Below are 25,976 nucleotides of genomic sequence, written 5' to 3' on the forward strand. Positions count from 1 at the left end.
TGTGCTGTGTGCCACAGTGTTAGAGAACACGGCACAAAACAATAATTGCCTTTTTCACAGTCATTTAACTCCTCAGGTGTGGAGGGCATGGGTGTCTGAGCAGTGCACGTCTCACTTTCTAAGCGTACTCCCTCTTGCCTGAGGACAGCATTGAGCATTTCTGACTTTGCTAAGCCCTGGTATCTGGCTCAGTGCAGTGTCCTCCAGGTGAGCAGGGTGATGGTCAAAGAGCACGTTTGGGTGACCCTGGGTAATGTGAACTGAAGAGCATAGTTCCTGCTCCAATCCCACAAAACCAAGGGCCTAGGGTTTTTCGTGGCACATAACTCATCATAGCAGGGGTGCCAGACTGCCCTGAAGCCAGGTTGTGGTTTATTAGGGAAGGCAGTTGATCTCATCCTAGTAGCTTTAAAGCAGGAAAGGTGGCCTGGGATGGCTTGTTTGATTGCAGGCAGGGGCAAGTCTCACTCCTGTCCCTGAGGGCAGGTCTCCAGCAGCCAAGGGATTGTGAGGCACAAAGTGAAAATGTGGCTAAGTCCGTTGCTTTCAAGACTTTCCCTTGGCTTTTGGCTGAGGAGAAATGATCCCTTCAGCCCTACATACTATCTCTACAGGGTACGGGGAGACAAACTCAGGGAGACAAGGCAAGCCTCGTGTTGTTCATACAGAAGTGTTCAGTGTTTTCCATCTGTGGCCTTTTGCCCATCCTAGCGTTACAATGTGCACTGCTCCTTCATCTCCAGTTACTTGGTGGTAGCGGGTCTGGGGGCAGCTGCTCCCCAGGCCAGGACCCTCAATCACCACTTACCTCTCAGACCTTGGAGCAGCCTCCATCACCTCCCCAGGAGTGTGATATCCACTCTGCAAGGTGACTTCAGGCTGATGTGCAAACCAGGGCTTGGTGCGTCTGCAGGTTCACATCATTGTGCTTTGCAAGCCTCATGGCTAAAAACATGAGATTTGTGCCAGTGGGATAGAGGAGTCACCGTCCCCTTCTAGCAGGTGCATCAGGGTTCGAAAGTGGTTTGAAGCATTATTTTAGGGGTGTCTGGATTCTGGGAGCTTCATTTCCTTTGAGACCTGTCTTCTTGGCTGCTCCTCTAGCAGCTCAAACAGTTCCTAGAGAAATTCCTTAAACTCTTAAAGAAATTGATTTCTTAAATATCTGGCTCCTCCTGAATGCAAGATACGCTTTTTTTAGCCAAGTCCTTGGAAGACTTAATGAGTGTTTTCCTCACCTCTGTTAATCCTTTTCAGATCAATGGACACTCTACAGGGGGAAAGGTATTTGTGTTGATATTGGATAGCAGCTGCCTGTCATTGCTGGTGGTGGCAGGTGGTATTTTATTCTTCATGTCACTCTTGATTAAGAGTTCTGGTACAATTATATGACCGTTTTTTCCAGGGAATATTTCCCTTTACGTAGGATGGCAGATGGCAATTTGACCTGGAATTTGGTTTTCCCTGGTTTGGCTTTCAGGAACTCTTTCCCTTGGCAAGCTGAACACAAATTGTTTCAAACAGTCATACCCTAGTGAATTCAGCACATTTGTGCGTGGTGGGCTGGGGACTTAGCCCAGCTAGTCTGAGCAGAACTGGGGTCTCAGGGCTCCTCCTGAGCTTTGCCCGTGCAGGTATGGGATGCAGGCATGTGGGAGGAGAGCTATGGGTTGGGCACAGGTAAGAGCCACATCCCCATTCAGCACATCCCCGTTCCTTCATCCAGAGCTGGCGTGGGCAGCCCGGTGTAAGATGAAGAGATGAAGCTGCTGCCTGCCAGCACAGCACACGCGTGTCCGTACACAGGAGGCAGGGCTGCTACAGAGCCCAGGAGAGATCCGGCTCCTCAGCAGTGCATGTGGTGGCACAGTGCCAGCCCTGAAGAAGATGGAAGGGCCTGTTGGTGTGTCTGGGCTGCAGGCAGGGTTGGGGGGACGTACACCCCTGCCCAACTCTCAGGGGCAGTGAGAGCAGAACTGTGGAGCTTGCTCAGCCTTTATTTAATTCAGTGTCCAGTGCAGATGGAGGGTCTGGCTCTGCCTTAGTTTACAGATGTGACCAAAGGGCTGCTCAGAGCCCTTGAACCTTCAATGAAACTCCTTGGTAAATGAGATCTGGGGCCAGGGATGTGACGATACTGTGAAACTACAGCTGTCATGTACAACCTCTTATTTTGGGAGGAGAAAAGAAAAAAGGCAAGGAAAGAAAAGAAAATGAGAAAGATGTGCTAAGCCCTTCTGTAGAGACAGAGGAAGAGACAGGTGAACGGCATGGAGCATCTGCAGCGCTGTGCCTTCCCTCTCCTCTCCAAACTGCGGGGTGGGTGCCAGGGCTGTCTGTCCGTCCGTCCGTGCACGGGCTGTCTGGGTGGAGGAGCTCTGCACCACCTGAACGGCTGAACAGCAGCTCATCTGTCACCGAAATTCCCTGGCGCCGTGGCAAAGCAAATATGCTGCAGCAGGCTGTAAAGCTGTAAACATATGGGCACTAACAACAGATTAAGTGAGTGATTTAGTCAAAGGGGCTTGGTAGATTACCATAAAATGTATCTTAATTAGAAAAGCAATCAAACTTGCACGGAGTCAATAAGGATGAAACATCCCTGTTGGCAAGAGCGAGTACTCTGTCCCCCATGCCAAGGGATGGGGATGGGCAGTGGATGTAGCTCATGCCCACTTTGGGGGGTTTGCTGGGGTTTCCCCAGTCCAGCTATGGGCAGAGGCTGCCCTCATGCTGAATTATTTGTACTTTGACCCATGAAACCATCCTGTGAGCTGCTCAGAATGAGACTGATGGTGGACTCAGATTCCTTTAACAGCATTAACAAACCAGAAACTGCTGAAGGCGAAAGAAGAGAGCATTTGCACATTTTCCTTAAAACCCTGTACATTTACCCAAAGGTATATTTGAGTGTTTGCCGTGTATAGCACAGCTAGTCCCAGATAAAGGATTGGGGCTTCTAAGTGCTACCATAACACAAATAATTAATAAGTCTATCTCCCTTGCTGTGTCCTTATCTTTTCAGTGAGCATGGCCATAATTAGCTTTCACCTGATTCTGAGTTTATAGCATGTTCAATTGCTTTTTCCATTCTGCTTGTGTTTTCTTTCCTTCCTTATTTTAGTGGTCCTGGCTTTATTCCATAGGCCTGAATCTACTGATTTAAAAAAAAAAAAAGCTGGATAATCATCTCCAGCAGTGCAGATGTAAAGATTGCAATAGCCAAAAATATATTGATGCATTAGTGGTTTTATACAAGTGCCTGCTTTTTTTCCTGGGTTCTGGAAGGATTTGAAATATGTTGGGAAGTGGCACAGAAGATGTGCAGCAGCTGCTAACAGTTGAGAGAAAGGGAAGGATGACTGGTTGTCTCAGAATTAAGTATTTTGAACAATGAAGGAAATGGAGAACATTCAGGTGAGATTTTTGGAAAGTTTTTTCTTTTTGTGTTTAGAAGCAGATATGGGTGCAGATTTCAGGGAGTGTGAATGAACATGGAAAAAAAAAAAGACAGGCAAGAGGTGTGGAGCAGCACAGTAAGGGGAAGAGTGTAGAGGAAAGAGTACAATTTAAGGTATCCAGATGAAGTGTGTCAGGAGCTAGTGAGATAGAGAACAATTTTATTTCAATTTAAGGACACTGTTATTAGCATTTCCTAAATATGTTTGTGTTTAGGTGTTGCTTTTTATGATTACATGTGGGAAGGAGAGCACTGCCATCTCTGGGGACAGAGTATAATGGGAGTGGTGGAAAAGAAGAGGAGAGGGAGGTTTTAATTTTAAAAATGTTTCTTGCTCAAAATGTTCCCTGTGAATTCCCAGAGCTCAGCAAAGCAAATGTTCATTTATAGCCCATCATCTTAATTATTAAAAAATAAATTATTTTTACCATGTGGGCTGATATTTAGCCAGGAGCAAATTCTTATTCCAGCCTTTTGCGCAGGGGTGGGTGTCGAGGTCAAAGTCATCTCCCATGGAATTTTCCATCCAGAACTGGTTTGAGATGAGGCAATGTGGCCCATGTTTGGGTCCCACATGCATGGGATACTCTGGTATGGAGGGCTCAAACCATGTTCCAGTGTAAATGGTATCATGATGAGGCTGTGTCTGGAGCGAGAAGGTCAGGCTACTGAGGGACACTCTTAATGGACATCAGTGGCCAGGGCTGGGTGGTCCCTGGAGGGCTTTGCAGACACACTGCCTAGAAAACCAGATGTGCTTTTCCAAGAGCAAAGCCTTGTTCCCAGTGGTCCTGCTTGTACAGGCGTTGTGGGACTGAAAAAGAAGGAAAAAAGGGCCAGACATGAACTGAAATAGGGCTGCTGGGTGTGTGAGAAGGGATTGGAGGCTCCAGTGCTTAGCAATTTGAAAGCACTCTCAAATCCTCATGGGGGAAAAGCTGTTGCGCCGGATTACTAATCCCAAGGGCTTTATGGATGCCTTCCCAAGCTAAATAGTTTTCACCCATTTCCTTAAATCTGTTTGAGAAAGGAGACAGAGCCGGTGCAAGCGTATGGGGTGTCAGGTGAAGAGGCAGCAGATGACACCAGAGAGCTACACGGCAGCCCAGGGAGCTGAGAGGAAGCTACTAATGGCCTCTGATGAGCACGGACGTGATAATAATGAGGTTAATGCCCTTTCATTCACCCAGAAACATCTTCAAGAACGTATAATCCCAGCTGGTCAATGGGCAATCATTAGGTCATAAATAATACAGCATGATTGAAGGACAGGAGCCTTTCCTGTAATAATCATTTTCCGTGGGTGCTGACCCAGGGACGGTTTGGTTGCAGCCCCCACGCTGTGCCACAGTGTGGGGACCCAGCTGTTGGAGCATTTTCTGGTCAGAGGAGTGTTCCAGCCTCTCAGTTCCGCTGTGTGCACCTGTCACCAGAGCAGAAAAATTCTCCTCTGGAGCCCAGGTCTACCAAGTAGTGCTGGGAAAGGAGCTAAAGCTAATGGAAAGAAAAAAGACACAAATTAGGTGAGGAAGCAGTCCCAGCAGCCATCAGAGAGTGTTGCCAGGGGACTCGACCCACCCGGTGGTGCCTGGTGGTGATGCTGGGAGAGCTGGGGATGGGGCCGGTCTCTCCAGCTAGGAGAGGTGCCTTGTCCCAGCCCCAGCCCAGGGCTGATAGTATGTGCACTATGTACAACACTGTTTTTGCAAGCTGGGTTTGTGGTCTCCTGCCACCCAGTGCTGCAGGGTATGGTGTAGTCTTGGTTGTCCCCGAGCCTCTGTGGCTTTATCGATCATCAGGGGCTTAGCGACATTAAGTTCGCGGGCACTTTCTCTTCACAGAATGCTTCCCATGTGTGGATGTCACTCAGCCATAATGTAAATCCCTGTGATTATTAGAGGGAGTAAATCCTACTTAGTAATAACTTGGATCGTGCTCTGTATGCATTTATATTACATCATTGGCCATTTTAAACCCATATGCTTTTAAACCCACCAGCAAACAGGGAAACAAGCAGCCATCCAACCTTTTTTATTTTATAATTAAATGTTTACACTTGTTACACAATAAATCCCATATAATCACGCTGTAAAGTCTGCACAAAACCTGTGTTTTCAGGAGGAAGCAGGAACAGAGTTACACTTATTCATTAACCTGACTGTTTGCTAGGTTGTTGCACATTACCTGTTATTAAAATAAGAATTAACATGACCTGTTAGAAAACCTCTCCTTTACCTCACCATGGCTTTCCTTGGTTTTGCCCATGGTGATCACATCTGGTTGATGCCAAAGCAGCTCATGAGACAATGTGGGCATGTGGGGGGACAGCTGGCATGGTCGAGAGGAAGGGGGCACAGCCCAGGAGTGGCTGCTCTCCTGGACTCTGGGCACCTGTGATGCTCTAGGCACTGTCACAATGTGGATCCTCATAGAGACCACCATAGTTGTCATTTTTTGCTGTCTAGGACTGGAAAAGCTCTCAGGCCCAAAAAGGAACACATGTCTCTGCTGCAGTGACATATGTCACAGCATGAGTCATTCAGGGATTATATGTGCATTTCTAAACATGTCTGTCCAACTTGTGCTCCCATGTCCTTAAAAGAAGGGGACACAAAGGGGGAGTTGTGGAGAGGAAGAGCCGTAACTTCCAGGCTGTTCTGCAGCCGGAGGGGAAAAGGGCTGCAGGCTGTAGATACACCTGTGATATATCCCAAATGAGGCCATGTACACCAATTACTCCAGGTACTCCTAAACCTATCTGCAGCACATACCCGTGTCTGTTGTTTCAGGGAAGACTTGTTGCCAATCTGTCAGTGTCCTTGTGCAGAAAGCAATTTATACAATAAATTAAAATAACCCTCAGGCCCTTGTAAATGTTTACCTCGAACCTTTGACTAATGGTTAGTGGGGCTAGGAGAGCTCAGCATCTCTGCCCCGCTTGTGTAAGTACCTTTCTCCCCCCTTTTTATTTCACTGAGTCCAAGAAGAGATGCTCTAAATGTGTCTCTATTTTCTGGCTGCTAACTCTTCCATGCATGCTGCCAACCTTAGCATTAGCTTTCAACTGTGTGGCTGACCCATTAAATACTGGATGAAACACATCTCATCAGCTTGCATTACATTTTGAACTTAATAAATAGGAAAGGCATTACATAGATTCTGTCTGGCCATCTGGAGGAACAATGTTCTTTACCCCAACGAATGGCTATCTAATCCTCTCATATACAGTTGGGTTTTATTCTATTAAAATATAATAGGAAAGACTACCATACCATTATGTGGTGGAGCTAAATGGGGTTTTTAGAATAATCAATGGAAGATGAATAAAAAAGATAAAGGTTTTCTTCAAAGAAAAAGAGAGAAATCTGTCTCCTTGGGATTAAAGTATTGTGGAACCAAATTATTATAACATGATCTTTACTCACTAAAAATGCCCCAATTTCATTTCCATAAATCTTTCCATTAAAAATCAAATTAAGTATTTTGGCTTTTTTCATTTTAAAAATGCTAAGCATTAAGTGAAATGCTATGCTTTAAACAGAGGATGCTGTGAGGTTCCTGCCCGCAGTGGGGTCAGGTCTTTCCATCCAGCCAGCAGCATCAAGGGCTGCTCTCTGTGGGTGCCCTAAAATGGCAAACAAGGGTTTACTGCTGCGATGCCCCAGCGAAGACCCCACAGCCATGTGAGGAAGTTGTAAAGCAGGTTGGTCTCTCCTCCAGGTGGGTGGCAGTGGCCTATGTGGTTCATGCCCAAACTCTGAGTTGCTCCCTCATCCCTGGGCTTTTCCCTCCGCACAGACCAGGTCTGGACAGGCGCAGGAGTGTTCTTAGCAATGCTGCTGTTTATTTATGAGGAGGGGACACCAAATCCCAGCAATTAGTGAAGTATTGCTTTAGGGTTTATTTCTCAGCAGGAGCAGAATATATTTCAGCTTTCTCCCTGTATAACTGTTGGAGGAAAATGACTCCTGCTAGTCATCGCCTCCCCCCCAGCACTGTGTTGGCTGCGATGCCATCCACCTCCAATTCATCAACCAGTCAAGTTGATATAATTAGGAATTCCAAAGTCAATAATCTGATAATCTCCAGTGCACAAAGGCTTGTATGTAGGAGAAGTGATTCCAGGAAGTCTTCAGCTCAGATCCGTGCAGGAAAAATGCCAGATTTTAAAAAAGAAACAGGCAGAGACCCGGAGGAGAGAGTGCTTCCTAATCCTTCACTGGTGACATATTTTGGGCCATCAGCTCTGCAGTAAATGTTTCCCGTACAGTCATTTAGTGCCTTCGTACCTTCCCTTTACAGCCTTAATAATAATGTTCAATTACTGGTCTGCTCTATAAATAAATAATCTCAGTTTAACGAGACACTGCTGGGTGAGCGATGCCGGCTGAGGGGGGACATCTCCAGAGCCCTCGGAGCGACACGCTCCCTCCCTGCTCCATGCATGCCCTTGGCCACAGTGAGCAGCAGAAAGTGTAAAGCAGTAGAACATTTGGCAAGGGTTTTGCAGTCTCTTTATTATGGCAATATGGAGAAAGGGAAGTCTTACATCCAGAAATGATGCCAGGAAAATAGGTCTTTTTTTAAAACACTCTGAACATGTAAAATGACTAATAATAGAGTAGGCGTTTTGGATATTTCAGGTTGCTCTTTAAAAGTGTCAGGAGTTCCCCTTGGCTTTTCAGTGCTAGGGCAGGAGTAAGGGGCTGCGGGTAAGACCTCTCTGGGAAAGTGTCCAGCAGGTTCGTTCCCATTTTCCTCCCTCAAGTACAAGGGAAAGCATTGGAGACCAACCCACATAGAGAACTATGTCCCTCACAGCTTGTTTTTGGCCACCACAGCTCCAGGCAAGACTGACACATTTTTTTTCAGATCTTGCCCTCCTGGAGGACTCACCGAGGAGCCCTCAGGCAGAGCAGGGTTCTCCCCTTTACAGTGGGATAGATTTGGGGTGCGCCTTCAGCATGGCTCCATTTCATCTGCCAGCAAGCTGCCAAAGGCTGCTGCGCAGGGCAGACGTGCTCCCGGAAAAAGCAAGTGGTTTATATAGAAGTTTCATCAATTTTAAATGACAGCGTTATCTTCCTACCGGGACGTTTTAGCTGTAACATGTGCTACATAAGCCTTTTAACTCGCCTTGTCAGGAGTCATTCTGCCTTCTCCTGGTGTGCAGAGTGAGCCTGTCGCTCAGCAGGCGTTGAGGGGAATTGTCGGAAAGCCAAACATGGAGAAGCAATGGAAAATGATCCCATTTTTCCCTTCCACAGTGGGATGAGTGATGTCCAGGGTTGAGTGCTGAGATGCAACCAACTGTCTCATGCACAGCTGGGATGTTGGCTCCCTTAGGGCATTGCACGCCCTGAGTCCCTGGCCACCAGGGATGGCTGGGTTGGGAAACAAGGAGACCAGCCTTGAGTCTGGATAAATAACAGCACCTCAATACCAAATTAGAGGATCTATTGCCGTTGCGTTGAAGCCTGGCATTGGAAGAAAGGAGCTGATGCCATAAATCACCTGATGAACCTTTCTCTGGCCTGCTCTGGTGTGAGAAGCATGTGCTTTGCTGGGTATTATATTGCTGTTTTTTTCTTAAAGTGCTAAGGAGCCAACTGAACTTTAAAACATGTTCATCTGATTTGACAGGGAAGGTTGTTTATTGTTCCACAGTATCGTAAAAAATGTAATTTCTCTTGGTTTAAGTTAGACTATGGGATTTACCTGAGTTCCTGACAAAAATATACCAAAGTCCAGGCCAAGGCTGGAAGTCATAGAGGGAATATCACTGTAACAGGAACAGGGGATGGGATGCTCATCTCTATACAGAAACTCATTGCCCTGTCACAGATGTGTCTGAGTCCATGAGGAAGAAGGGTGACATTCCAGCCAGGCTGGACTGGACATGGGAGACGTGCATTGCTCCAGCCTGTGCTAGGGAGAACAAAAAATGTCCCTTCCTCTCTCTTTGCCATCAGTCTATGGCCACATTGGGCTTGTTGGTAACTGCTTCGACAGTGTACATCGAACGAGTGGGATGCTTGCTTGGCATGTTATCCCCCACGGAATATGGGGTAAACATTGATCCAGGCTGTGGACAGGCATTCTCCATTTCCCTGAAAGAGTCCAGGCACATGTGAAGGCACCAACCTCCCCGCAGCATTGCAATGTCAAGGCAATACCTGCAGCTGCAGGAGGGACGGGGTGCACAGGGGATGGCAGGGTTTGCCTTGCTCCCGTGCCAGCGGGCAGGAGTAGCCTGGCACAGCCATGGCAACAAGGATTTGTTACCTCAAGGGCACCGTGTTTCTCCACGACTGCTCCAGGGAAGCCAGCACAGAACTGGCCATCGGGGCTGAGCTGTGGGAGGCAGCAGCCATGCGATAACTGGGGGTAACTGCATGCGGGGGAGATTTATCTCATGTGAAGGGGAGAAGCAGTGTGCGGGCACACTGCTGATAGGAGTGGTGCTGCGTGGGGATTTATAGGCAAAGAGTAAATAGGAACACAGGGAAACACTTTCCCTTTCTCCATAAACTTTTCAATTTCAGAGAGGCCAGGTTCAATAAAATTATCTCGCAGATGGAGGTTTTATTGAATCTGGCCCATAAAGCTCCCATTATGGGGTTTACAACTGCCATTTACACAAATCCTGCTATAATAAAATACAGTGGTGTTTACAGCATCCCCGAAACTGCCACAGAATTACTGTGTGCACAAAAAACAGCGAGTAAATCTTGGCTTATTGCACTGGGCACTCCTCTAACAACATCAAGCAGCACAACCTGGGATGGGGTGGGGGGGAAAGGGAAAATGCAGAGGCAAGAGGAGAAGGAGAATTACACTGCTGTTTCGCCAAGATACCCCAGGGAAATACCACTGATTTACAGCCCTCACTCTGTTCTCTCTTGATGCAAAATGTAAATATGCTTCCAAAAGGTGCTTCGTGGCCTCAGCATGCAGCTGTGGTGACTGGCTGGGCATTACTGGCAGCTGGGTGATCCCATCCATCAGCAGCCTCTGATCCAGCCATGGCAAGGAGCCAAGCTTGAGTTGGCTGAGGCATTGCTGAAGTTTGATATAAAAGTCTGCAGCTGTGTCCTCTTTGCTTTCCCACCTGCCTTGTGGGTGATGACTGGGTGAGTGGAGCAGAATGTGTGCTGAGCAAGGATGGAAGCTGGTGGCTGTGCCTGGAGGGTTTGCTGAATAAGTGAAGGCATCTAAAAAGCTGCTGTTTAAGAGCTGAACATGGGGCTAGAGGGTGAGTAAAGGCTAGATCTGAACTATTTGAGCGTCAGAGACTCCAGGTGGCCGAGTCTGCTGTCAGAGGTGCTCTCAATAGGAGAGAGGAAAAACTGGGAACTCTGAAGGAGATACTTTCTGGGAAGGACTAGCCTGAGCTGTGTTTTTGGGCATTGCTCTATGCCGTTGGTGATAAAACATGGTGACGCCCATTATGCTGATTTCCAATGCCTTTCAATTTCATCTCTTTCCTCTACTTGTCCCCTTGCTGAGAGCTGTAGCTAAGAGGTGATGGCTCTTCCTTTAAGGCAGGTTGGTCTCAATACACAGGCTTTCAGTTCCCGCTTTATAGATCACTGTTAATCTTTGTGCCTCTCTGTGTACCTGCAAAACATTTGCATTTGCAACTCTGTTAATTAGGCCAGAAAGCAGGTCAGGTTTCTCTCCTGTTCTCCTTAATATATTGTTTTCTTACATCACCTCACAAATTAACCTGAGATGATTAATGTTGATTTTCAGTGCTGTGCTGCATGTAAGGACAGAAACTTCTTTTGTGTACAGAGGAATCGTCTCATTTAGGATGAGAGAACACTGTTTAAGTTACAGTGGCACATACTTAACAAGTCAATTCATAGTAAAATTCAGCTTTCCTTTTTTTCAGCGAGCTCAGGAAGAAGAATTGATTCAATCAAAGTTTTTATCAACTTTCCTCCTCATTGGGTACCTAAATAGCTTTGCAAATCTGTCCTCTTTATGTGATATGCCCTGATCACATTGGAAGTGAGTAGTGGAGGGGAACTTGCATTGTTCTCCTGTTATGCTGTGTGCTCCATCATGCCCAGCACATCACCCTGCAGCTGGGGAGGATCTCCCCATAATAGGAGACACCCCTATAATCTGGCAGTCTCTGGGGAAAAAGTGCACAGGCAAAACTGCTTCAGCAGCTGAAACTTGGGGCTTTGCTTGTGCTATGAATTGGAAGAACTAAGATTAATGTTGTGTTTTGCAAAGCCCTGTGCAGCAAGAATAGATCTATTTTTTCTATTTATTATACTTTTTAGTTCTTTATTTTGCCGATACATCTACTTGCAACATAATTTTTCAGTGTCTAAAAACATGGTTTCTTTCCCAGATGTGTCCACTGTTTGTTTCCTCAGGGTTGCTGATGTTTAGCTTATTTAATTGTAGCTGGAATTGGGCATTTGCTTGTCATTTCCCATGTCTGCCCCTCTGTAGATCTCATAGTAACTCTGTTAAAGCTGATGGACTTACTTCAGAGCTATAGTGCTGCATTGTCCTTTAATTTAAATTACAGCTGCATAAATAAACTGTCCCTACTTCTGCTCGGGGTCTTCCAGGGAAGTCTATGTCGGTGATGTTTTAAGACACTTATGCCTGCTTCCAATTTCTCTGTTTGAACCCTTGGTATAAATGCTGATGTGTCTGTGGCCTTCACACTGCCTCCTTCACTTTTTCTTCTCCTGGAAGATTAAGATATGGTATGGGTTTGCATCATACCCACCCAAGCTCTTTGTTCCTTTCCAGTTTGCCTGATTTTTATCCGAAGTTCGGAAATTTTTTTTCTGCTTTGCTGTCAGTTTCATGCACCTTTATATCCATCTTGGATTATGGTACTGATTTAGTAAAAATAATTTTTTAAAAGTGTTTTTTTTGCCAAGTCATACATCAACTGGAAGAGGGGCAACACAATTCTGTGTTTTGCCATGCAGTGGGATGGCGGCCACTTCTTTTGCCACTACTATTGCTACTCTGATTGCAACTTGTAAATACTTCTACCAGTGTTTTTGGTTTGGTTAAGACTGACTCATTATGCTCAGTCAATATTCATCCTTCTCTTCTTGTCCAGTCCCTCCTGTCAGTGGGATGATTTAAACAGCTACCTGGGTTGTGAATCCCAAATGGGGTTTAAGACAGGAGGGGAGGGCTGAGATGCCTGGCATAGACAAATGGTGGTGCTTCTGTCTGCGTGGCAACAGAGCTCCACTTTTCATGGTTCTTTGCATCTGCTTTTGGGAAGGGTGCAGGAGTATTGTGTGGCAATGCTTTGAATGCAGGGAGTGATGGATAACCTGACCCGAGGGGGCTGGTGCTGCAGCAAGAGCTACTGCATGGATCTGCTTGTGGGGGTTGCCGTAATGAAATAAAATAAAAATGTTGTTTGTTTTTGACAGCTTTTTGCAATCTTTGCATTTGCAACATGCGGTGGGTACTCTGGAGAGCTGCGCCTCAGTGTGGACTGTGCAAACAAGTCAGAGAGTGACCTCAGCATTGACATAGCCTTTGCCTACCCCTTCAGGTAACCCCGGCTGGCTCGCGGCGGTGCGTTGGCAGGGAGGCACTCGGGGGCTGGGGTGGAACCTGGCTGCAGCGGGGTGTCCCATCATTTATAGCAGCTTTTGATTAAACACCAGTCTGGGCTTCCTGAATTTTCCTCACAATGTCGTTTAGGCTCTGGGTGTGAAGGAGGAATGAACTTGGCCACACCTGGTCTGGATGGGGCTGTGGGAACCTCTGGGAAATCGGGGCTCAGCGAAGGAGAAGAGAGCATGCAGAGCCCTGTGAAGGCCAGGACAGCTCAGGGAGTGGAGAATGGCAGGCAAGGAAAAACAAAACGGCACATCGGCCCAAGGAAAAAAATGGGGATAAAATATCCATTAACTGTAGTGTAGCCATTAACTAAGCTGGAAATGAGGGAGGATTCCCATCTGTTGGAGTAGCAAGGGTCTGAAATAGCTATTCCATGGGAAGGGGAAGCAAAAAAACCTAAACCAGTTTGAACCATAATTTTGAAATGCTTTTGAAAATTTTACTAATTGCCTGTCTGCATCTTTCGGTGCCTGACTGCTTTAAACCTAGTGATTTAAGAAAACAATTTTTATGTTGTTTAAGTACATCTGAAAGCTGTAGAGCATTTAAATATATATATATATATATAAAATGTTCCTGCTGTTTAAGATCCTGCTTCAAAAGAACATCGACAGTCTTCTGTTTTTAGAGATGTCAGTAGAAACTGTTCACTTCTGTATAAGTGATTTCTTCAAGGAATTGATATGATTAAGAAGAGGATGCATAATCCAATCTCAAGTCTAGTACACTATGACTCTAAAATTATTATGCTTCTTTGGGAAATCACATGCTGTTTTGCTTATGATTATTATGCACAGACCAGACTTGAAAACATCTATTTCTTTAACATGTTCTAAAATATAGCAAATTCCAAACAGTGGGAACTGAATTTGATTCCTTGAAACGTTATTCTTGTTTGACACATATTTATTACTCAAAAAAGTCACGTTTTCTGGTATTACAAATGTTTATTTTTGTCTTGAACTTGTCTACATTTTCTTTCATTTCTGCTTGGTATGCCTAAGAGAGATCCTGAAAATTGAGTTATGTGAATTTGTAATTTGATTCACTTCCAAATGGGTCATTTCTCCAACACTCATTACAAATACACCCTACAGTGAAGTGCTTTTAGTTTGCATGATTATAAAATAGTATTTTATGTTAAAAGTTAATAAAAGGGAGAGAAGTAGCCATCAAGTATCTCCTGGTGTTTTACCAGGCGGGTTGACCATCTTTCCTAGAAGGAAGTGGCTGGATCTGCAATTTCCCACAGTCTTGCTTATTAGAAAACTGGATTAATTGATGGGTAATTGTTACATTCCAGCATGTTGCAAAGATGATGCAAAATAGGGCTTATCTGCAGGAGGGATCCAGCTGAGGCTGTAGATGGCCCTTGAACTCAGCATGCACAGATGGGGTCTGTGGCATATACAGTGAGGTGGTTGGCTACGTGGTATAAATACACCTGGAATGTGCAGATGAGAAGGGAGATGACACTCATCCAGCTGCTATTTTGGGAGAAGCATAGAGATACTCTGGTTTTGTGCAATTTGGGATTTTCGTATGCGAACCTGAGGCACGTGCAAAAACTGTCCAAATATGTGCAGACTAGATGGGGCAGCAGATGTGTGCCTGGAAAATCTGACCCAGTGCTACCTGTGGAACTTGGTGTCATCTTATTGTTTTGTCTAAATATTCCTGTGGCTTCCTCATGTATTTGCTCTTTCTGCTTTTCTCCAGCGCTCCCTCCGCAGAGTGGAGGTGGGATGCTCTAAAAAGCAGAAATGAGATTAATTGGGAAAGGTAACCTCTCATAGTAGAGGAGCAAATACCCTTGGAAAAAGCAGACATGTTTTAAGTTCAGGCTCCCTCATCAAGACTGTGCTCCTGAGGCTCATATCCCTGCGTGGGCACGTAGGCTTTGTGTAGACAGGATGAGTTTCCCACCAGTTGTCTTGCATTCAGATCTGAACAAGTCCATCTTCACATGGCATTTTCCTTTCAAATGCCTTCAGAGTCCTGATTATTGGCTGTCAGCTGGGGGAGGTGTAGGTGGAAGGAAGGGATGCTGCTGAGCACCTGACACCCCACTGCTGTTGTGGCTGTCAGCAGTGACAAGCTGAATACCTGAGCACTGTTTTTTATGAGCTGCTCCTTCCAGCATGACTTGAAATGAAGAAAGCCACGCAGCTGTGCTACCAGCTGCTTTCATTCCTGTTGGTGTGGGTTTGAGGCTTTGTTTTCTTCTCCTAGAAGATGAACTGCTAGACCTTGGCAAGTAGATGACAAGTGTCAAGAGCTTTAAGCAAGTAAACAAAGTGGTGAGGCTCAACAGGGCAGCTTGGCAAAGCAAGAAGACTTGGATGTTTTGGAAACGAGATTGAAGGAGCCTGAAAATGTTCCCAGTAAAGCAAGATCAGAATGGGGACTGAGTTTTCCAGGCCAAATAGAGGGGGCACTGCACTTGTGACCATGCGTTTCTGGGGCCCATCACCTGAGATAAAGAAAAGGAAGGTGCAGGAGGGCAAAGCCAGTTCTCGTGGGGTCTGGGGATGTGTGATTAAAACATACTGAATGCCAAGGCGACTTCAAACCAGTGATTCATGTAGGCCCAGGCCAGTCTTGAAGGTACTGAAGAAGCATTGCACTCCACAGCAGGTAGCTCCAGATGCTCCTGAAACAAAGGAGCATCTTCATACCCTCTTACTGAGATTTTTTTGAATCTCCAGCCTACAAATTTCAAAAGTCTCCAGCAAGCAATATAAATTAATTCAGGAGCAATCATTAATACTATTAGACAGAGCTCTGGGCTCGTGCTGCTGGGGTGTGGTAACCACAGAAGAGTCTCTCCAATGTCACTGCTGGGTAATTGACCCCAAATCTGGCTCCACCATCTCTTCTGGAAAAGGAGACGAGGTGGATGCTTTTCCATCCACAACTAAACTAATTAATTTAAGCTTTCTGCAACCCACATCCATGACCTTGTAGTCACCCTCTAATGTGGAAATAAACCTGTAGTCCAAACCCTAATACCCTCCAGTGGTGTCTCCTGGATCTCTGCCACACTTTTCTATGGATCCTGCCAGAGTCTTCCATGCCCAGGCTGATATTCATAAGGATGTTTCAAATATTCACTGGAAGTTTTTTCTCATTTCTGTCTGGTTCTAGTTTTATTATAAAGAATTTCTTTCCTTCCTTATGCTTTAAAGCACAAATCAGCCATTATTCTGGATACCTGTATAGGCATTTCAGAGGCTTTACAACTTCAAATATGGAAAAAACTTCTGATTCCACACTAGCAGTTTTTGTCAGTACTAGGATCTGTGTTTAGTACAGTATCTTGTAAATTTGGCACATATTAGGATGTCCATCAGCTTTACCCTCACCCCAGAAATGATTCTTTGAGGGGTAGGGGGGAGGAAATCAGCATCTTGGAATTGTTTGTTCCTCTTGCAGTCCATCACCCTTTCAGATTGGATTTGTCACTCATCCAAATGCCCTGAAGCAATATTTTTTTCTGTAATAAGAGGCCTGGTAAAGGTCCTGTTGGTTTATTATTTTCTCTGATCCCAGCAACATTTTTATCTTGTACTTTGCTATTCCTTGGTGTTGCTTTGATAGCAAGTGATGGAGTAGTATACCTACTCTGCACATATTTGTTGGTAGTATTCATTGTTTTAAGGTGCTTTTTCACCAGTCCTCCTAAAATCTAATTTTTTTGGTTGCCTGACTTACTGAGTCTCTACTGGAGATTTTTTGCTACATAATTATTTGTCTCACAAACATAACATTTTACTTGTAACTGGCAGAGTTGCACTGAAAGGTTTGGGCTTCTTCAACTACTGATTTAAATGAACCTTTGCACAGCAGAAGTGCTCTCAAGATGATGTGCTGTGAAAGGTATTCTTTGCTGCTTTGTGGTTACCTCCTGCCCTGGCCAGGGGAGGAATGCTGTGCCCAGACCCTGCCTGTGGATGATGCTGGTGAGGTCTGTGGCTCATGTGAATCCCCAGAGTGGAGGTGTTGTGCTGGATGGATCTGCAGGACAATGGGAAAGGAGAACTATCTCAGTACAATCCCATAACTCTGCTGTCTTTAAAGTCTTGAGGAGGTCCTGGACTAAAATCTTTGTCTTTAGTTTTTGGAGGTTCTTAAGCCCAGCCTACATGCACAGTGTATCCCCAAGTTAAATGCTGCATGGGAATTTATTTGGAGTGTTTCTTGCCTTTTCTTGTGGCATCCATCCTGTAAACTGCTTGGAAAATATTGGCCTGGAGAATGACATGGTTAAATTTTAAACAGTCTCACTTAAGACAGTGGTTAAGTTAAGCATGTGCATAGGTGCTGGGAGCACTGAGCCACAGTTACTGATGGGAGAGAATGGAATTTCCTGGTGGTGCTAATGTGAGAACCTGATGAAAATACATCCGAGCACATCTTTGTGTCACAGAAGTAAGCAAAACAAATGTTTTCCATTTCATTCTAAATCACCTATTAATATCTTTTCAGTGTGCTAGTAAAGCTGTCTCTTGAAGTAATCCTTGCTTTTGAAGGAAAAGGAAATTGTGTTTTATGGGAGCTTTTCATTCACTTTAAGCATCTCATTTGAATAAAGACGTTCCCATTGAGCACTCTTTAAAGTGTTCACTTCATCTGCATGCGATGGGTAGGCTAGTCTTCCATGTGGAATATGACAGCCAGATCTGAATTGCCTACTTAGAAGTTACAAATTATAATTAAGGAGAAAGCATCTAACTTTCTGAGCTTTGCATGCATCTTTCTTTGGGAAAGGCCTCTGTTAATGTTAGCACATTGCTGTGCCAGAATGTACTAACCTTCTAATTTTTTTTATCATCAATTTGTAGGAAATCTTGCTTCAGAATTTAGTGAAAAAACATTTTGGCTGAAAGATTATAGGTGTTTTTGTTATAGCTGGGAGACCAGGATAAATGGATAGTCTCTAAACCAAGTAGTTGCCTGCAGCGCTGACTTTCAGTCAACTGTGGCAGGCTGTCTTCCCAGATGTCTTGGGAGGGCGAGAGATAGGAAGGAATAAAGTCACTGATTGAACTGAACTCCTTAAGGTTTGTGTTTTATTTTGGATGTGTTCATCTCACAGAAGATACCCCTTCTAGAAAAGCAAACTGGGGCCTCGTAAACCTTTTGTGGGTAGATGGAAGCAAAAGCAAGCCAGCAGGAGTTGTTCTGGCTGCAGGTGTGCTTTGTGCCAAAATGCAGATGCCCCAGTTCCCGGGTGAATTTGGCAGAGCTCCCAGGAAGGTGAGAGGGGCTGGTTAAACTCTGCGTGACCCATTCCTGATTAACCAAGGGAGAAATCTCCATCCTGGAACTCTGAACAAGACTTGGTGCTTTGGAGAAGCTGTGCTTTTGCACAAGCAGGAATTGCAGGGACGATGGGGTGGAATTCAGCAGTGAAGAGCACAAGCTGTGTGTTGACAGTGGTTCCTTCTGGATCTGCAATAGGTTTGTCCATGAAATTTGCATCAATTTAGTCTGTTTTCTTGCCAAACTGTGACCATCTTGTCTAGCACTGCAGACAGGGGGTTAACAGCTGAACTGCAGAGGAAAAGTGTTCAATAATACATCAGTGAAGCTGGAGATTTTCACCAATACCCTGATTATATAAACTATCTCTGTAGGACACTGAGGGCTTGGTCATGGCTTTAATTATCTTTCATAAGTTTCATCTGGAATTTCATCAGGTCCCCTGATCTCATCAGTGCTTTTTTTACGTAATTTTGGCCTCTTAAAGAATAATTTGCCTGACCAGGGCTTCTAGGTTTTAACTACTGCTAGTGGAAACTGAAAAATATGCAGATGAGGAAGCTAACATTGAATCCTGCTGAGCAAAATTCAGGAAATCCTTCAGGACACAGATATCTCTAATCATGACACCTTCATGAAATTATCTCATATTTAATGTGGCCTGATGATGCAAGCTGAAGCACTAGAAGTATTTTTAACTAGGAAATACAGACTGTTTTTTTTCCCTCAGTTGTTAATTGTACATTCTGGTAATTTGTACGACTGGCCAGAAAATTGCAGCTCAATTTTTTCAAAATCTTTTTTTCCCAATGGAAACCCAGTAAAAAGATTTCATTCCGTTGTGACATGAATGCAAGAGCTTTCTGAGCTATTTAAAGTATGGCCCCAGCACTTCCCTGGCAGCGAAGGCATCAAAGACCTTGGTCAAGTCTCTGTACTGAAACAAGCCCATGAGCAACCTGAACGTGGAGCTCTCAAAGCCAAGCTGAGCGCCCTGATCAATGAGCTATTGGCTTAGAGTTGTTTGCTCTTACATTGTCTCCTGGGCTGGGGAAAAGGTCTGCAGAATAAATACTTTGCTTTTCAGCTTTGAGTGAACATAGTTTAGGAAAGAATATTTCACATTTTTGTAACTGGTTCTAGTTATTAGAGAGTGAATGCCATGATATGATTTTTGCTTGCTTGTGCATGGCTACAGACTACTGAAGTAGTTAAAAACTGCAAATCAGTGTTCTCCAATGGGTCTTCATGGCTCTGGGAATACTATCTTCAAACCAAGAGTACAGTAGAATGGAAGAAAATGTGCTTTTTTACTTGGACAGCTGTGGTCTGTGATAGCAGCTGTCCAAGAGCACAATGTACAATTTAATTCCTGTTGTCAGAGTTTGATGAGGTCCTTGCTGGTTTGATTACAACAGATAAAAATAAGGATGACTTTGTGACTTTTCTAGTTTTGAGTGCCTCTTCCTGACCCCAATTACAGTCTTCAAAACCCACTTAGTAGAAATCTTCAGGATTGGCAACTTGGCCAAAGAATGGTCATTACTGCCAGTTTGCAGTTTTGTTTGAACTGTGGATAAATTCAAGTACCCTTTTCGCACAAGTGAGGGACTGGGAGATGCTTCCAGTCACTTGACCCTTTGAGATCTATAGGAAACCACCAGAAATCCGATAGAGCCACATCTTCAGCTTCTCTTTGAGGCTGACCCTGTGCGTTTGCTCCTCAGCACTGTGCCATTGAAGGAAGCCATCATTCTCTGCCCCCACAATTTGGGAGCTGGTCTGAGTGGCTTTGCATCTGGGCCAAACTGGATTGTACACAGCCAAGGAGCCATGGTCCAAGGGTGGCAAAGCCTTTGCTCAGGCAGTGCTTGAACAGGTCAGAGGAGAAGGTCTGGCTGTTGGTATGTGTAAAATTGTGAAGTCTCCAGTCAACTGCACAACAAGCTGATTGGCCCAGGCACTATTTTTGTCGTGAGGCAGCAGCTCTGCAGACAACATGACTTTTCCAGATGTTGAGGTTGTCTCAGTTGCCGCTATCCTCAGCTTCTACTTTGTAGTTTTTACTTCCTTAAAACTTGAAGCAAACATGTCCTTGGGTGATGAACTGGGGCCATAGAGGAGACTTGTCTTTTTCTGCCACCCTTCAGAATTGTCAGTCCTTGTCTTCTGCTATGGATGTCCACGTACAAACACTGTGTGGACACAGAGCCCGTGGACACATAGCTGGGGGGAAAAGTGGCAGCAACTTTCTGGAGATGGTGTCTGCTGCAGATAAGGGAGAACACTTTCTTAAATCTTTGTTAAATTGTAGAGCTTTTCTCTTGGCACTCAAAGCCATTGGATTCTTGATGAATTTGGGTGGTCCAATTGATCCAGACTGGCTGATTTTTCTTCACAGAGGCTATATTTTGTGCTTAACACTCTTTTAGTGCCAGAAAAATTCTTCATTAATTCTTTAGGCCAAATTTGTTCTTAAAGTGGAAGTCACTGTTGGATTTGTTAATATATGCAGATTTTTCACAATTTGAATTTTTAATATATATTCATGAATAGTCTCTGCGGTATTGTGCAGTGATGGTGTTTTATCTGTGCCTGCCACAAAGGCTTTTCCTAAAAGTCAGACTTTAGACAACTTCCCTTGCAAATTTCTTTTTGCACATTTTCATGCTGTCAGTACAGAAACAACCAAAGCAGAAACCTTTCAGCTTTGCTTTGTTTGGCATTTGATCCCATACCCCGGATGGCATGTAGTGACCCAGCTAGGGAACAATCAAACACGTCCTTCCCCTTTTCCCTGCTCCCAAATGTGCATTTGCTGTGCAGCAGCCCTGAAGGTTTCACCAGGACTGTAGGCATATCTTTGATCTCCTCTCACACCTGGACTCTACATGAATTTATTTACTAATATTAATGCAATATTTCTTATTCAATAGACTCTGGAGAGGATGGGCATCCAACCCCATCCAGCATAGCCCCACTCAGTGCCTGTCCTCTCTGGATTCACACTTCCTGGGCTATTCAGAGTATGAAGGTGCTCGCAGTTTGTCCACAGGTCCATTGGCAGACCTGAAGGTCTCCTTGGCTCCTGCCCCGTGGGCCCCTCAGTCTGCACTGGAACCCACCAACTCCCTGAGAAAAGGATTTGACATGTCCTTCCAATGTAAATATTGTGACTGGGAGTTTCATTGAAGTCATGCACTAAAACTCTACAGAGCACATTAGGACAATATACTTGAGAAAATTACAGTTAAAATGCAAAGTAATGTTGAAATACAAAGCATAATGATGCTGCATCTTCTGTAATTGCTCTTCCATTTATCTCAGCTGGTCTTGGAGGTGAAATTGCTGCTTTTGTGGTGTATAGACCTGGATCAAGTTGTGTGTGAACACTGCTTCTCACAGGGTAAAGGATTTATGGTCTCAGGTGGTTCTGGCTGAACACCAGGTGATGCCCAAGAATTTGGAATACTTTTACTAAGAGTTCATGGCCCATTTGATTGTGGAAGGCAAGGTGTATTGCAGGTGATGTGAGTGCTATGAACTGATCCAAGCAACAGCAGAGCGTGTTGGGGTGCAGGAATGGAGGATCAGCAGTCCCACATTGCTCCCCGCAAAAACACTGCCCAGGGGTTTGATACACCCTCTACTCAGAAATGATCTTAGTAGATTCAATGACGTTTTAAGGCCTTTGCTTTATGATTTCTATTGCTTGTGTTTTATCTGTAGTTGTTTAGATTTTTGTAGATCTTTCTCCATATGGAAGCTTTTGTTCAGCTCTCACAGGGACTTGTTAGTTTGGAAGCTGATTCCTGTGTCTGTCCAGAGGAGAGGGCAGCAAGAGGGACATCAGAACTATGTGTTCAGCCAGGATCTCATGGTGGGACCAGGTAACATTGGATGGTTGTGTATGTGGTGATGTAAAGGCACGCCTGTGGTGTTTTCAGGCTTCCTAATTTGCCTTATTCCATGAACGTGATGACATTTTTTTAGAATAATTAAGGGTTACTTTCCTTCAGAGACAGTAGCTAAACTTCCCAGGGACTAGGAAGTAGTTCACCCCAAGAATATAGCTCAGCAAGGGGAAATCAGAGCATAATGCTACCAGTCTGTACCACAAAGAACGTAAGTGCCCAATCTGGGAAGGTATTTGGGTTGTAAAGACTGGTCTTTGAGCACTGTGCTCTGCTTGCACAGCAAGTAAAGGCATGTGTTCCTGAGAAGAGCTGTGAAAATATCTTGGGAGATAAATCTGGGTCTTGGATGTAGGTTTGGAAGTGGGGTTGGGATCACCCACTCAGCTTTCCGAGCGTTCCCGGCGGCATGTGTTCTATAATGAGCCTTTTTTTTTCTCTTCTGGTGCTACGATGGAGTACTAGGGTTTGCAGTGCTGCTACGTGCACAGTCTGAGGAGGTTCACTGCTACGGCTGGCACGCGTCAGGGACACTTCTTCCCCTGGGATTGCGATGAAACTTTTGCGCAGGCTGTTTTCCAAGAGCTTTGTGAACTCGGTCGCTGGGAGCAGGTCCTGCAGGAGGGATCTGAAGCTGTGGATGTGGCACTGGTGTCCTCTCCTCACCACCAGGGTTGTCCTCCTTCCAATGTCTTTAGATCCCAACATCAAAAGGGTTTTGTAGCTTCCCTTCCTGGAGGCCTGAGCACTTTGGAGGGTCTGTGTCAGCAGGAGAAGAGATGTGAGGTGGAGAGGGATGGAGCAGAAGGATGTGCATGGTGCCCAGCTCTGGATAGGCATGGGGGTGTGCCTGCTCTGAGCTGCCTGCACTGGGGGAATTGCCCCCTCTCCCAGTGCAGCACACAGTGTGATGTGCTGGGACAACAGCTGAGCCTGTGAAACCAGTGCTGGCCAAACATCTGCACCACAGTGGTGTGCTAGTGAGGGCTGGGAACCTGATAACCTAAGAAATTGGAAATATGAAGAGGGGAAATACTTTCCATTCTTTAGACTGGACATAAACCAGAAGAGTGTGTAAGTTGCTACAGCTTTCCTGGTCAACTTCCCAGCAGCATCTTCTGGGGGCTTTCTGGTGATGCTGCTGTGGACATGGATTTGGATGGGTATAAGCCACTGACATCAGCTGTGACAAGGGGGAGATCTTTAGGATGTTCAGATGCCCAGGATAGGAGTTAGGAATAAATGTTTGCAAGATGAAGTATGTATTTGTGTGAAACTACTTGTAGTGTTGAATAAATCTAGAGTGATGTGGGCTTTTTTGGGATTTTTTTCCTAATAAATGGAGAGGTTTCATCAAGCGCACAGAAGTTGAAAGTGAAATATTTTCAAATACTCTTTGATCAGCTGTATTCTTTCTTCCTCTAGAAAGCAAATAAACAAAAGGCTTGGATTGCTGAGTCAGCTGGAGAATTTTAGTTTTGTTTTCAGTCTCCAAAGAAAAATGAATTGATTTCATAAGGACAGGTATGTGTTAGACACTCATGCTTCTGCTGTGGAAGGGGAGAAGACTGAGGAGAAGAGGATACTGAAGGCAACTTTGGGTGCTGTGGAGTCTGGAGGGGTGTTGCTGGTAGAGTGAGGTATGGAAAATTGCTGGGACAGTTAGAAAGGATGGATAAGCACCTCGCTGTTTCAAATGCCTTCAGGCAGTGCTGGGATAAATAACTTCAAGCTGTTCAAATGTGGTATTAACAGGCTGGCTGCCTCAGACTAACTTCAACAGCTCCAGGATGCCTGGGTGCAAAAATTCAGGTCCTACGGGAATTGCTGGATAATGTTGATAATTTGCAGAAAATATGGATTGAGGGCAGCTGCTTAGCAGTGGCTCCCTCTGCAAGAGTTTGTGGTGTGTGTGAGAGCTTGTGACATGGGTTCATCACTGCAGGGCTCCCCCCCCTTAGGAGTCTGTCCTCGGAGAGCAGATCTGAGGGGAGGAGGAAGAAAAGAAAGCTGCAGAGCTTACTTCATCCATCTTCCCAAAGGCTGGAAGGAAACCTGTTCCTTACTGTATGAGCAGCCTTGAAGATAGCCAGGATTTAGCACTGAGTATACAGGGATGCCCAGCACTGCAGGAAATGTTCTTTGTAGTGAGGAGCACTGTGTGGGCTACTTCCTCCTTTGGAACAGGCCTTGAAGAGTGTTGGAACAGTCAGTGGCCCTCAATTTTCATTTAAAAAAAAAGACCTTTCCTTTTTAGACAGATTTCTACTTTCACCTGAGTATTAAAGATTACTTTTGAAGTATTTTTCTTAATGCAGGTAATATCTCTAGAGAAGTTTTACATGGATGATGAGCTCTGCTGTGAGAGGAAAGGCTCCCATTTGTTTTTGTTCTTTCACTAAACCTTCAAAAAATCCATATATGGCACCTCAAAAAGGGACAGTTGCCCAGGGACTGGCTGGCTGGAGGCAGTGGTGTGAAAGCACATCAACACAGTCCTCTGAAATGAGGGAATTCCAGTGTTTTCAGGGCTAACTAGAAGAAATACCTTTACTCTGTATCCTAGAGAAAGGAAGGTGTAAACCCTTGTCACGTTTTGTGCCTCGACAGAACAGTTTGATTTGCTAAGGGGCCCTGTGCATGGCAGCATTTCACTACTGTATTTTGAAATTTCATTTTCCCCTCATTTTGGAGATTATCAGCCAAGATAAACATTTTCCAAGAAACCCCTCTGTGAGCACCACCTGCAATAACTCGTTTCCAGCGATGTATTTCTCTCAGGGCTTTGCAGACAGTAAAGACAATTGACAGTTTGACTACCAGAAACAAGTGAGGGGGAAATAAAGCCCAATGAAAGGATAATGGATCTCTAGGTTTCTGCAAGCACGTGTGTGGGTGTTGCAGATTTTGTTCCAGCATGTTGTAGACGGGTTGGGGGGTGGATTACAAGATGCTATTTTCAGAAAATAGGACAACCTGCCAAAACAGAGAGCTTTTTCCGCCTGTTTTTCACCAGGTCCTAGTAAAGGAATGGAGAAACACTAATCCTCATTGAGAATTTTTGAAAGTAGAACTTCATCTGTTATTTATTAATCCACACACTGTGATCAAAGCCCAGGAGTGGAAATCTGTGCTGGTTCATCAATACCACTTGAGCACATATTTGCTGTTAATTGTGTGTTCTGTTGGCTTCAAGTCTAAGCCCTGGGTGCATTGCTGAAGGGGGAGGTTGGTGAGTCAGACATGATTAGATCACTGGGTGCTTAGTCCCCTTCTTGGGCTCTTCTGTGTCTGCTGGTGGAGTGGGACATGGGACAGGGAGGGTCTTTGGGGCTGTTGGGTCTGAGCATTTTTGTGCTCAAGGATCATCAATGGAACTAGACTGCTTGAAAAAATGAGGGGCTATGATTTAAAGTAAGCTGTGGCTTGAATATTGTACTGGGGAAGTTCAGGAAGGAAAGACAACTTTTCATTTACATGGAGAGAGCACAGCTTCTGCTCCCACACGCACACGTAACAGCTGTAGCTTTGTTCAGTGTGTCTGGCTTCATATATTGTTTTCAGAGCAGGGGTAATTAGTGTCTGAAAATGTAACTGCTCTTTGCTATTGTGGAACAATGTAAAAATCCTTTTTTTCACTGTAAAACATTCCTGCCCTCTTTTGATCTTGTCAAGCCAGACAATACAGCTGTCTTGTCATCGTATTTCCCACG

The 25,976-nt window shown here is 44.9% G+C and overlaps 1 protein-coding gene across 2 annotated transcripts in view; it reads left to right on the forward strand.

The window, feature by feature from the left end:
- Positions 1-25,976, forward strand: part of SYNPR (synaptoporin) — a 103,779-nt gene that overhangs the window by 61,803 nt on the left and 16,000 nt on the right. For both annotated transcript variants that reach the window (XM_027723032.2, XM_027723031.2), the window contains one exon: positions 12,889-13,013. In XM_027723032.2, coding sequence (XP_027578833.1) covers positions 12,889-13,013 — 125 coding nt within the window. The remainder of the gene's footprint in view (positions 1-12,888; positions 13,014-25,976) is intronic.

The sequence above is a fragment of the Pipra filicauda genome, unplaced genomic scaffold, assembly GCF_003945595.2.
Source record: "Pipra filicauda isolate LSUMZ 115617 unplaced genomic scaffold, ASM394559v2 scaffold148_size1903560_pilon, whole genome shotgun sequence".
NCBI lineage: Eukaryota > Metazoa > Chordata > Aves > Passeriformes > Pipridae > Pipra > Pipra filicauda.